This window comes from Lactuca virosa, chromosome 4 (assembly GCF_052849685.1).
Source record: "Lactuca virosa cultivar CGN04683 chromosome 4, Lactuca_virosa_CGN04683_v6, whole genome shotgun sequence".
NCBI classification, from domain to species: Eukaryota; Viridiplantae; Streptophyta; class Magnoliopsida; order Asterales; family Asteraceae; genus Lactuca; species Lactuca virosa.
The window spans coordinates 54330937-54343193 of record NC_136429.1 but is presented as its reverse complement, the minus strand read 5'-3'; the positions used below and the strand labels follow the sequence as shown (position 1 = coordinate 54343193).

The 12257-nt window shown below is 33.4% G+C and overlaps 1 protein-coding gene across 1 annotated transcript; it reads left to right on the top strand.

The window, feature by feature from the left end:
* Positions 1-5480: 5480 nt before the first annotated feature.
* LOC145104262 (uroporphyrinogen-III synthase, chloroplastic-like) lies at positions 5481-12029 on the top strand. Its single transcript, XM_079041527.1, has 11 exons — positions 5481-9488; positions 9572-9638; positions 9711-9845; positions 9938-10014; positions 10148-10515; positions 10635-10753; positions 10851-10946; positions 11220-11305; positions 11415-11517; positions 11673-11737; positions 11802-12029. Exons 5-11 carry the CDS (start codon positions 10430-10432, stop codon positions 11853-11855), a joined length of 609 nt encoding a protein of 202 aa, XP_078897653.1. The 5' UTR covers positions 5481-9488; positions 9572-9638; positions 9711-9845; positions 9938-10014; positions 10148-10429; the 3' UTR covers positions 11856-12029.
* The last annotated feature ends 228 nt before the right edge of the window (positions 12030-12257 follow it).

The following is a 12257-nucleotide window of genomic DNA, read 5'->3' as shown; positions in this document are numbered from 1 at the left end:
CATCTGATATTCATATACTTATGATTGCTTGTTACTCGGTTTGCAGAAGTGAAGGGAAGTCAAATCATCTTTTATGCGGGTAAGGTGGCAAAATCAAAAAGAATTTAAAATCTTCATACTTTCATTTCCTTCTAGTACATCATTGTGTTTTCAATTCTTTTTCTTGTTGGTGGTTTTTAGGGCAAGTGATTACAGGGAGTTGGGACAAAACTTTGAAGTGTTGGGACCCACGTGGTGGAGGTGCACAGGAGCGTGCAATGGAGTTTTTTGATGCAATGGCACCAATTATTTTCTGTTTGCAGTATTTCTCATAGCTTTTATTATAATTTATCACATTCAAAATAAGTCTCTTCGATCACAAAAACCAAACTGTGTTCCAAAATCTCTCTTTTCTCTTTTCTTCAAAGTTTGGGAGTGCTTGATGAGGAATAATTTTGAATTTTCAATGATCATATGTTGTGTAGTTAGTACTATTTCATCTTCATATCTAAAATAATAAACAATATGAACATTTAGCATGTGATGTATCATGTAGGTGATTAGTTTAGTGTAGGATCTTCTTTATGGAGATGTAGAACATTACTATGTGTGATATGATCTGATCATCTGATATTGATATACTTATGATTGCTTGTTACTCGGTTTGCAGAAGTGAAGGGAAGTCAAATCATCTTTTATGCGGGTAAGGTGGCAAAATCAAAAAGAATTTAAAATCTTCATACTTTCATTTCCTTCTAGTACATCATTGTGTTTTCAATTCTTTTTCTTGTTGGTGGTTTTTAGGGCAAGTGATTACAGGGAGTTGGGACAAAACTTTGAAGTGTTGGGACCCACGTGGTGGAGGTGCACAGGAGCGTGCAATGGAGTTTTTTGATGCAATGGCACCAATTATTTTCTGTTTGCAGTATTTCTCATAGCTTTTATTATAATTTATCACATTCAAAATAAGTCTCTTCGATCACAAAAACCAAACTGTGTTCCAAAATCTCTCTTTTCTCTTTTCTTCAAAGTTTGGGAGTGCTTGATGAGGAATAATTTTGAATTTTCAATGATCATATGTTGTGTAGTTAGTACTATTTCATCTTCATATCTAAAATAATAAACAATATGAACATTTAGCATGTGATGTATCATGTAGGTGATTAGTTTAGTGTAGGATCTTCTTTATGGAGATGTAGAACATTACTATGTGTGATATGATCTGATCATCTGATATTGATATACTTATGATTGCTTGTTACTCGGTTTGCAGAAGTGAAGGGAAGTCAAATCATCTTTTATGCGGGTAAGGTGGCAAAATCAAAAAGAATTTAAAATCTTCATACTTTCATTTCCTTCTAGTACATCATTGTGTTTTCAATTCTTTTTCTTGTTGGTGGTTTTTAGGGCAAGTGATTACAGGGAGTTGGGACAAAACTTTGAAGTGTTGGGACCCACGTGGTGGAGGTGCACAGGAGCGTGCAATGGAGTTTTTTGATGCAATGGCACCAATTATTTTCTGTTTGCAGTATTTCTCATAGCTTTTATTATAATTTATCACATTCAAAATAAGTCTCTTCGATCACAAAAACCAAACTGTGTTCCAAAATCTCTCTTTTCTCTTTTCTTCAAAGTTTGGGAGTGCTTGATGAGGAATAATTTTGAATTTTCAATGATCATATGTTGTGTAGTTAGTACTATTTCATCTTCATATCTAAAATAATAAACAATATGAACATTTAGCATGTGATGTATCATGTAGGTGATTAGTTTAGTGTAGGATCTTCTTTATGGAGATGTAGAACATTACTATGTGTGATATGATCTGATCATCTGATATTGATATACTTATGATTGCTTGTTACTCGGTTTGCAGAAGTGAAGGGAAGTCAAATCATCTTTTATGCGGGTAAGGTGGCAAAATCAAAAAGAATTTAAAATCTTCATACTTTCATTTCCTTCTAGTACATCATTGTGTTTTCAATTCTTTTTCTTGTTGGTGGTTTTTAGGGCAAGTGATTACAGGGAGTTGGGACAAAACTTTGAAGTGTTGGGACCCACGTGGTGGAGGTGCACAGGAGCGTGCAATGGAGTTTTTTGATGCAATGGCACCAATTATTTTCTGTTTGCAGTATTTCTCATAGCTTTTATTATAATTTATCACATTCAAAATAAGTCTCTTCGATCACAAAAACCAAACTGTGTTCCAAAATCTCTCTTTTCTCTTTTCTTCAAAGTTTGGGAGTGCTTGATGAGGAATAATTTTGAATTTTCAATGATCATATGTTGTGTAGTTAGTACTATTTCATCTTCATATCTAAAATAATAAACAATATGAACATTTAGCATGTGATGTATCATGTAGGTGATTAGTTTAGTGTAGGATCTTCTTTATGGAGATGTAGAACATTACTATGTGTGATATGATCTGATCATCTGATATTGATATACTTATGATTGCTTGTTACTCGGTTTGCAGAAGTGAAGGGAAGTCAAATCATCTTTTATGCGGGTAAGGTGGCAAAATCAAAAAGAATTTAAAATCTTCATACTTTCATTTCCTTCTAGTACATCATTGTGTTTTCAATTCTTTTTCTTGTTGGTGGTTTTTAGGGCAAGTGATTACAGGGAGTTGGGACAAAACTTTGAAGTGTTGGGACCCACGTGGTGGAGGTGCACAGGAGCGTGCAATGGAGTTTTTTGATGCAATGGCACCAATTATTTTCTGTTTGCAGTATTTCTCATAGCTTTTATTATAATTTATCACATTCAAAATAAGTCTCTTCGATCACAAAAACCAAACTGTGTTCCAAAATCTCTCTTTTCTCTTTTCTTCAAAGTTTGGGAGTGCTTGATGAGGAATAATTTTGAATTTTCAATGATCATATGTTGTGTAGTTAGTACTATTTCATCTTCATATCTAAAATAATAAACAATATGAACATTTAGCATGTGATGTATCATGTAGGTGATTAGTTTAGTGTAGGATCTTCTTTATGGAGATGTAGAACATTACTATGTGTGATATGATCTGATCATCTGATATTGATATACTTATGATTGCTTGTTACTCGGTTTGCAGAAGTGAAGGGAAGTCAAATCATCTTTTATGCGGGTAAGGTGGCAAAATCAAAAAGAATTTAAAATCTTCATACTTTCATTTCCTTCTAGTACATCATTGTGTTTTCAATTCTTTTTCTTGTTGGTGGTTTTTAGGGCAAGTGATTACAGGGAGTTGGGACAAAACTTTGAAGTGTTGGGACCCACGTGGTGGAGGTGCACAGGAGCGTGCAATGGAGTTTTTTGATGCAATGGCACCAATTATTTTCTGTTTGCAGTATTTCTCATAGCTTTTATTATAATTTATCACATTCAAAATAAGTCTCTTCGATCACAAAAACCAAACTGTGTTCCAAAATCTCTCTTTTCTCTTTTCTTCAAAGTTTGGGAGTGCTTGATGAGGAATAATTTTGAATTTTCAATGATCATATGTTGTGTAGTTAGTACTATTTCATCTTCATATCTAAAATAATAAACAATATGAACATTTAGCATGTGATGTATCATGTAGGTGATTAGTTTAGTGTAGGATCTTCTTTATGGAGATGTAGAACATTACTATGTGTGATATGATCTGATCATCTGATATTGATATACTTATGATTGCTTGTTACTCGGTTTGCAGAAGTGAAGGGAAGTCAAATCATCTTTTATGCGGGTAAGGTGGCAAAATCAAAAAGAATTTAAAATCTTCATACTTTCATTTCCTTCTAGTACATCATTGTGTTTTCAATTCTTTTTCTTGTTGGTGGTTTTTAGGGCAAGTGATTACAGGGAGTTGGGACAAAACTTTGAAGTGTTGGGACCCACCTGATATTGATATACCTCGCATGCCCTTGCCACAAACATTAGGTCCGGTGAACTTTGGCTCACTGCTTCTATTGCTCAAATTTACAAGCCCTATGTCTTATTAAGGTATGTTTTTCTTGATTCTAACTTCCCAATGTTTTCGTTCTTCTATAAGAACCCTAGCTTGCTAAATCTCTTTTTCTTTCCGGCTTAATTTCTCTCTATTTCATTTACGATCGAAGGAACAAACTTCCGATTTTTGGTGAAACTAACAATCGATGATGTGTGATTAGGTGAAATAATCGACTAGGGTTAATTAGGAACAAAGACACATGGAAACGGGAAAGGGGATGAACAAGAAACACACAATATGTTTGATTAGGTGAAATCATCGGTTTTGGCAATTTTCTTGCAATCATTGGTACTACCGGAAAGCTTAGTTGGCAGGAGGAGCCGCTTCACTTTGGCGGTCAAGAATAAAGATCATAACCTGTTATTTGTTTGTAACAGTGTGTTCGCTTATATGATGCAAGTGCCAATGTGTTAAGAGGAGAGTTCCTTCATGGAGGTGCAGTTCTTGATTGCTGCTTTCATGATGATACCTCTGGTTTTAGTGCTAGTGCAGATAACACTGTCACAAGGTATGACTAAATGATGCATATACTTTCTTGGATTATTGACTTATCTTTTTCTTGACTAAGTTTCAAGCTACATCCCTTTTACATCTCTCAGACTTGTTTTTTACCACAAAAGGAAGGATCTTTTAGGACGCCATGATGCCCCTGTTCGCTGTATCGAGTACTCTTATGCAACAGGTTAGTGTCATTCATTTCATCATTTGTTTTCATTTTGTTAATATCATCATACATTCATACTTTCATTTCCTTCTAGTACATCATTGTGTTTTCAATTCTTTTTCTTGTTGGTGGTTTTTAGGGCAAGTGATTACAGGGAGTTGGGACAAAACTTTGAAGTGTTGGGACCCACGTGGTGGAGGTGCACAGGAGCGTGCAATGGAGTTTTTTGATGCAATGGCACCAATTATTTTCTGTTTGTAGTATTTTATCATAGCTTTTATTATAATTTATCACATTCAAAATAAGTCTCTTCGATCACAAAAACCAAACTGTGTTCCAAAATCTCTCTTTTCTCTTTTCTTCAAAGTTTGGGAGTGCTTGATGAGGAATAATTTTGAATTTTCAATGATCATATGTTGTGTAGTTAGTACTATTTCATCTTCATATCTAAAATAATAAACAATATGAACATTTAGCATGTGATGTATCATGTAGGTGATTAGTTTAGTGTAGGATCTTCTTTATGGAGATGTAGAACATTACTATGTGTGATATGATCTGATCATCTGATATTGATATACTTATGATTGCTTGTTACTCGGTTTGCAGAAGTGAAGGGAAGTCAAATCATCTTTTATGCGGGTAAGGTGGCAAAATCAAAAAGAATTTAAAATCTTCATACTTTCATTTCCTTCTAGTACATCATTGTGTTTTCAATTCTTTTTCTTGTTGGTGGTTTTTAGGGCAAGTGATTACAGGGAGTTGGGACAAAACTTTGAAGTGTTGGGACCCACGTGGTGGAGGTGCACAGGAGCGTGCAATGGAGTTTTTTGATGCAATGGCACCAATTATTTTCTGTTTGTAGTATTTCTCATAGCTTTTATTATAATTTATCACATTCAAAATAAGTCTCTTCGATCACAAAAACCAAACTGTGTTCCAAAATCTCTCTTTTCTCTTTTCTTCAAAGTTTGGGAGTGCTTGATGAGGAATAATTTTGAATTTTCAATGATCATATGTTGTGTAGTTAGTACTATTTCATCTTCATATCTAAAATAATAAACAATATGAACATTTAGCATGTGATGTATCATGTAGGTGATTAGTTTAGTGTAGGATCTTCTTTATGGAGATGTAGAACATTACTATGTGTGATATGATCTGATCATCTGATATTGATATACTTATGATTGCTTGTTACTCGGTTTGCAGAAGTGAAGGGAAGTCAAATCATCTTTTATGCGGGTAAGGTGGCAAAATCAAAAAGAATTTAAAATCTTCATACTTTCATTTCCTTCTAGTACATCATTGTGTTTTCAATTCTTTTTCTTGTTGGTGGTTTTTAGGGCAAGTGATTACAGGGAGTTGGGACAAAACTTTGAAGTGTTGGGACCCACGTGGTGGAGGTGCACAGGAGCGTGCAATGGAGTTTTTTGATGCAATGGCACCAATTATTTTCTGTTTGCAGTATTTCTCATAGCTTTTATTATAATTTATCACATTCAAAATAAGTCTCTTCGATCACAAAAACCAAACTGTGTTCCAAAATCTCTCTTTTCTCTTTTCTTCAAAGTTTGGGAGTGCTTGATGAGGAATAATTTTGAATTTTCAATGATCATATGTTGTGTAGTTAGTACTATTTCATCTTCATATCTAAAATAATAAACAATATGAACATTTAGCATGTGATGTATCATGTAGGTGATTAGTTTAGTGTAGGATCTTCTTTATGGAGATGTAGAACATTACTATGTGTGATATGATCTGATCATCTGATATTGATATACTTATGATTGCTTGTTACTCGGTTTGCAGAAGTGAAGGGAAGTCAAATCATCTTTTATGCGGGTAAGGTGGCAAAATCAAAAAGAATTTAAAATCTTCATACTTTCATTTCCTTCTAGTACATCATTGTGTTTTCAATTCTTTTTCTTGTTGGTGGTTTTTAGGGCAAGTGATTACAGGGAGTTGGGACAAAACTTTGAAGTGTTGGGACCCACGTGGTGGAGGTGCACAGGAGCGTGCAATGGAGTTTTTTGATGCAATGGCACCAATTATTTTCTGTTTGCAGTATTTCTCATAGCTTTTATTATAATTTATCACATTCAAAATAAGTCTCTTCGATCACAAAAACCAAACTGTGTTCCAAAATCTCTCTTTTCTCTTTTCTTCAAAGTTTGGGAGTGCTTGATGAGGAATAATTTTGAATTTTCAATGATCATATGTTGTGTAGTTAGTACTATTTCATCTTCATATCTAAAATAATAAACAATATGAACATTTAGCATGTGATGTATCATGTAGGTGATTAGTTTAGTGTAGGATCTTCTTTATGGAGATGTAGAACATTACTATGTGTGATATGATCTGATCATCTGATATTGATATACTTATGATTGCTTGTTACTCGGTTTGCAGAAGTGAAGGGAAGTCAAATCATCTTTTATGCGGGTAAGGTGGCAAAATCAAAAAGAATTTAAAATCTTCATACTTTCATTTCCTTCTAGTACATCATTGTGTTTTCAATTCTTTTTCTTGTTGGTGGTTTTTAGGGCAAGTGATTACAGGGAGTTGGGACAAAACTTTGAAGTGTTGGGACCCACGTGGTGGAGGTGCACAGGAGCGTGCAATGGAGTTTTTTGATGCAATGGCACCAATTATTTTCTGTTTGCAGTATTTCTCATAGCTTTTATTATAATTTATCACATTCAAAATAAGTCTCTTCGATCACAAAAACCAAACTGTGTTCCAAAATCTCTCTTTTCTCTTTTCTTCAAAGTTTGGGAGTGCTTGATGAGGAATAATTTTGAATTTTCAATGATCATATGTTGTGTAGTTAGTACTATTTCATCTTCATATCTAAAATAATAAACAATATGAACATTTAGCATGTGATGTATCATGTAGGTGATTAGTTTAGTGTAGGATCTTCTTTATGGAGATGTAGAACATTACTATGTGTGATATGATCTGATCATCTGATATTGATATACTTATGATTGCTTGTTACTCGGTTTGCAGAAGTGAAGGGAAGTCAAATCATCTTTTATGCGGGTAAGGTGGCAAAATCAAAAAGAATTTAAAATCTTCATACTTTCATTTCCTTCTAGTACATCATTGTGTTTTCAATTCTTTTTCTTGTTGGTGGTTTTTAGGGCAAGTGATTACAGGGAGTTGGGACAAAACTTTGAAGTGTTGGGACCCACGTGGTGGAGGTGCACAGGAGCGTGCAATGGAGTTTTTTGATGCAATGGCACCAATTATTTTCTGTTTGCAGTATTTCTCATAGCTTTTATTATAATTTATCACATTCAAAATAAGTCTCTTCGATCACAAAAACCAAACTGTGTTCCAAAATCTCTCTTTTCTCTTTTCTTCAAAGTTTGGGAGTGCTTGATGAGGAATAATTTTGAATTTTCAATGATCATATGTTGTGTAGTTAGTACTATTTCATCTTCATATCTAAAATAATAAACAATATGAACATTTAGCATGTGATGTATCATGTAGGTGATTAGTTTAGTGTAGGATCTTCTTTATGGAGATGTAGAACATTACTATGTGTGATATGATCTGATCATCTGATATTGATATACTTATGATTGCTTGTTACTCGGTTTGCAGAAGTGAAGGGAAGTCAAATCATCTTTTATGCGGGTAAGGTGGCAAAATCAAAAAGAATTTAAAATCTTCATACTTTCATTTCCTTCTAGTACATCATTGTGTTTTCAATTCTTTTTCTTGTTGGTGGTTTTTAGGGCAAGTGATTACAGGGAGTTGGGACAAAACTTTGAAGTGTTGGGACCCACGTGGTGGAGGTGCACAGGAGCGTGCAATGGAGTTTTTTGATGCAATGGCACCAATTATTTTCTGTTTGCAGTATTTCTCATAGCTTTTATTATAATTTATCACATTCAAAATAAGTCTCTTCGATCACAAAAACCAAACTGTGTTCCAAAATCTCTCTTTTCTCTTTTCTTCAAAGTTTGGGAGTGCTTGATGAGGAATAATTTTGAATTTTCAATGATCATATGTTGTGTAGTTAGTACTATTTCATCTTCATATCTAAAATAATAAACAATATGAACATTTAGCATGTGATGTATCATGTAGGTGATTAGTTTAGTGTAGGATCTTCTTTATGGAGATGTAGAACATTACTATGTGTGATATGATCTGATCATCTGATATTGATATACTTATGATTGCTTGTTACTCGGTTTGCAGAAGTGAAGGGAAGTCAAATCATCTTTTATGCGGGTAAGGTGGCAAAATCAAAAAGAATTTAAAATCTTCATACTTTCATTTCCTTCTAGTACATCATTGTGTTTTCAATTCTTTTTCTTGTTGGTGGTTTTTAGGGCAAGTGATTACAGGGAGTTGGGACAAAACTTTGAAGTGTTGGGACCCACGTGGTGGAGGTGCACAGGAGCGTGCAATGGAGTTTTTTGATGCAATGGCACCAATTATTTTCTGTTTGCAGTATTTCTCATAGCTTTTATTATAATTTATCACATTCAAAATAAGTCTCTTCGATCACAAAAACCAAACTGTGTTCCAAAATCTCTCTTTTCTCTTTTCTTCAAAGTTTGGGAGTGCTTGATGAGGAATAATTTTGAATTTTCAATGATCATATGTTGTGTAGTTAGTACTATTTCATCTTCATATCTAAAATAATAAACAATATGAACATTTAGCATGTGATGTATCATGTAGGTGATTAGTTTAGTGTAGGATCTTCTTTATGGAGATGTAGAACATTACTATGTGTGATATGATCTGATCATCTGATATTGATATACTTATGATTGCTTGTTACTCGGTTTGCAGAAGTGAAGGGAAGTCAAATCATCTTTTATGCGGGTAAGGTGGCAAAATCAAAAAGAATTTAAAATCTTCATACTTATCTTTGTTGTGTTAATCTTGTCATTCATGCAATTGGCCAGCTTCTTCAAGTAGCAGATATCAAAAGCCTGAAATCTTGAGGAGCCACTACACATCTTACTGTTTCAGGTTTTCCTCTCAGTAACAACTTTATGTTATTTTATTTTTTGAAAAAAAGCTGATGAAGTTTGTGTTTTGTAGAAAATTTTCCATCTGGTGATATAGCTGCTCTTGTTTACTTATGGAATCCTTTAACCATCATCACTTGTTTGGGATATTCAACATCACCAATCGAAAATCTAGTGACTGTATTATCAATATATGGGGCTTGCATGAGTAAGACCTTTTAAACCCTTTAATTTATAATTACTATTTTATATTTCTAATAATAATAATAGGATTAATGTTCTTGATTCTAATTGCAACAGGACTTGTTTCATTGGCTGCTTTTGGATGGGTGATTGCATCTCATTTGTCTCTCTATCCTGTTATTCTAGTCATTCCTGTATGACAAATTTACAATTATACCCTTTTCCTCTCCTTTTACTACATTAACCTTCAATTCTTTTACATGATATATATATATATATATATATATATATATATATATATATATATATATATATATATATATTCAGTTGGTTCTTTTAGTAGGTTCTGGTCTTGATACACCACCAAGGAAACTGTTCCCATATATTGATGATGATCAGATTCAGAATAGAAAATCATTAAATCCAATAATTTTCTCATGGAGACGAGTTTTGCTTTTCTTTTTGTGGGCTTCCATTTGGGCATATTATGTCTTAATCCTATGTGGCATTTCTCTAAAAGATTATAGTAGTCTTGGGGAGATGTTCAAAAGGCTTGTAAGATGATGTTTTGTAGGTTATGCACTTAGCTCTGTAGAAGGTCGTGTTGCAATGGAGTTTTTTGATGCCATTAACAGCACTTTGCAATTCAAGGTAACTTCACCAGAGGCAGCTCTGGTTTTTCTTCAAGCATGGAAGTAAGTTCAGAAATTACCCATCTATAATTTCAAGTTGCAATGGCTCCATGCCATCTTTTTATTTATTTCTTTATTTTTAGTCGATTGACCAGTTACTCTCATGTCATCTACAATCATAGAGCTGATGGGACCCCAAATGTGAAGGTAGCTGCAGTTGGAACTGGTACAGCAACCATATTTCATGAAGCTACACCTTCATCTGAGCAGTTTATTGAAGTTGCCTTTACTCCATCAAAAGGTATTATCTGTAAATAAATGTCTTCCTTCTAAATTCCATACTATCACTCCAAACATCTGTAGAAAATAATATTTAGTTTTATGATCTTCTTTCACAGCAACTGACAAGGTTCTTGCTTCAGAGCCTCCAAAGCAAGGGAATGAAAGATGCACTGTGTTGTATCCTGCCTCTGCAAAAGTTGGTCATGATATAGGTACACCCTTTAACTCCTTAGTTTATTTCTCTTCCATAACATTTCATCTTCATAATTATATCTGTTTATACATATGACATTTTCACTATCTCATGAGGTCATATATGTACTAAAATCAAACAGAGGAAGGTCTTTCTAAGCGTGGATTCCACATCACAAGATTGAATAGTTACACAAATTTTTAGTTCTGACAAATTTTTCATGTGGCATTTCACATTCTTATTAATATCAAGGGAATTTATGTTACATTATTTTTGGTTTGTTGTACTTTAGGAACCTGTACAACATGTGGATCAAACCATTCTACAACAAGCACTCTCTGCTTTTGTAGTTGCAGTTGCATCACCTTCTACAGTTGGGTAATTAATATTCTGATGCTAAATTCTCTTACTATTTTCTTTGTATTTCAGCTTATATTTTCTCTTATTCTACAACAGTGCTTGGGTGGATCTTCTACCTGAACCACAGACATGGGAGGGTTCTGTTGCATGCATTGGTGAAACCACTGCTTCAGCTGCTAGAAAATTAGGCTTAACAAATGTATACCACCCATCTACCCTGGTCTTCACGGGTAATATATAATTATATATAATATTATAATTCCTCTCATACTATTTATTATATTCTTATTATTATTATTATTATTATTATTATTATTATTATTATTATTATTATTATTATTATTATTATAACTTCGCGTGTTTATTTACCCTTTGCATTTGACAGATGGGTTGACACCATTTTTGATGCTTTACGTGTACATAATCATCTCTCAAATGTCTAAAACCAAGGTAGCTTGTTATTACAATTTACTGTTATACCCTTTTTTGACCATGTTTTATTTCTTGTTTCCAGTTTAAAGTACCTTTTTTATGCAAGAATTTGAGAGCTGATGCATATGATCACTAAATGAGGGAGTACATTACAATTTACAAGAACAAATTACATCTCTGTACATATGTAGTACATTACAATTTACAAGAACAAATTACATCTCTGTACATCTCTATAATAAATATTATGTAATATTAGCAATGTGTTACATTTACTTACTATTGGAATGATTATTTGTATTTGACATATTAGTGCAATGTATTATCTTTATTGTTTATGGTATTTTATTTTGTATTATGAGACTTTTAATGTGTTATTTAATTTGAAAATTAGTAAATCTATCAAAATATATAATTTTAAAAACATTTAAAATTATGACACGCAAAAATGCGTGTCGTCTTCCTTTATGACAGGGCCTTCCTTGATACGCATTGTGTGTCATAAACACGCGCGTCGTAACGTTACGACACGCAAATG

Coding starts and splice junctions, on each gene's coding strand:
- LOC145104262 (XM_079041527.1), top strand. CDS start 10,430: ATGGAGTTTTTTGATGCCATTAACAGCACTTTGCAATTCAAGGTAACT. Junction 10,947..11,219: donor AAAAGTTGGTCATGATATAG/GTACACCCTTTA, acceptor GTTGTACTTTAG/GAACCTGTACAACATGTGGA. Junction 11,738..11,801: donor CTCAAATGTCTAAAACCAAG/GTAGCTTGTTAT, acceptor TCTTGTTTCCAG/TTTAAAGTACCTTTTTTATG.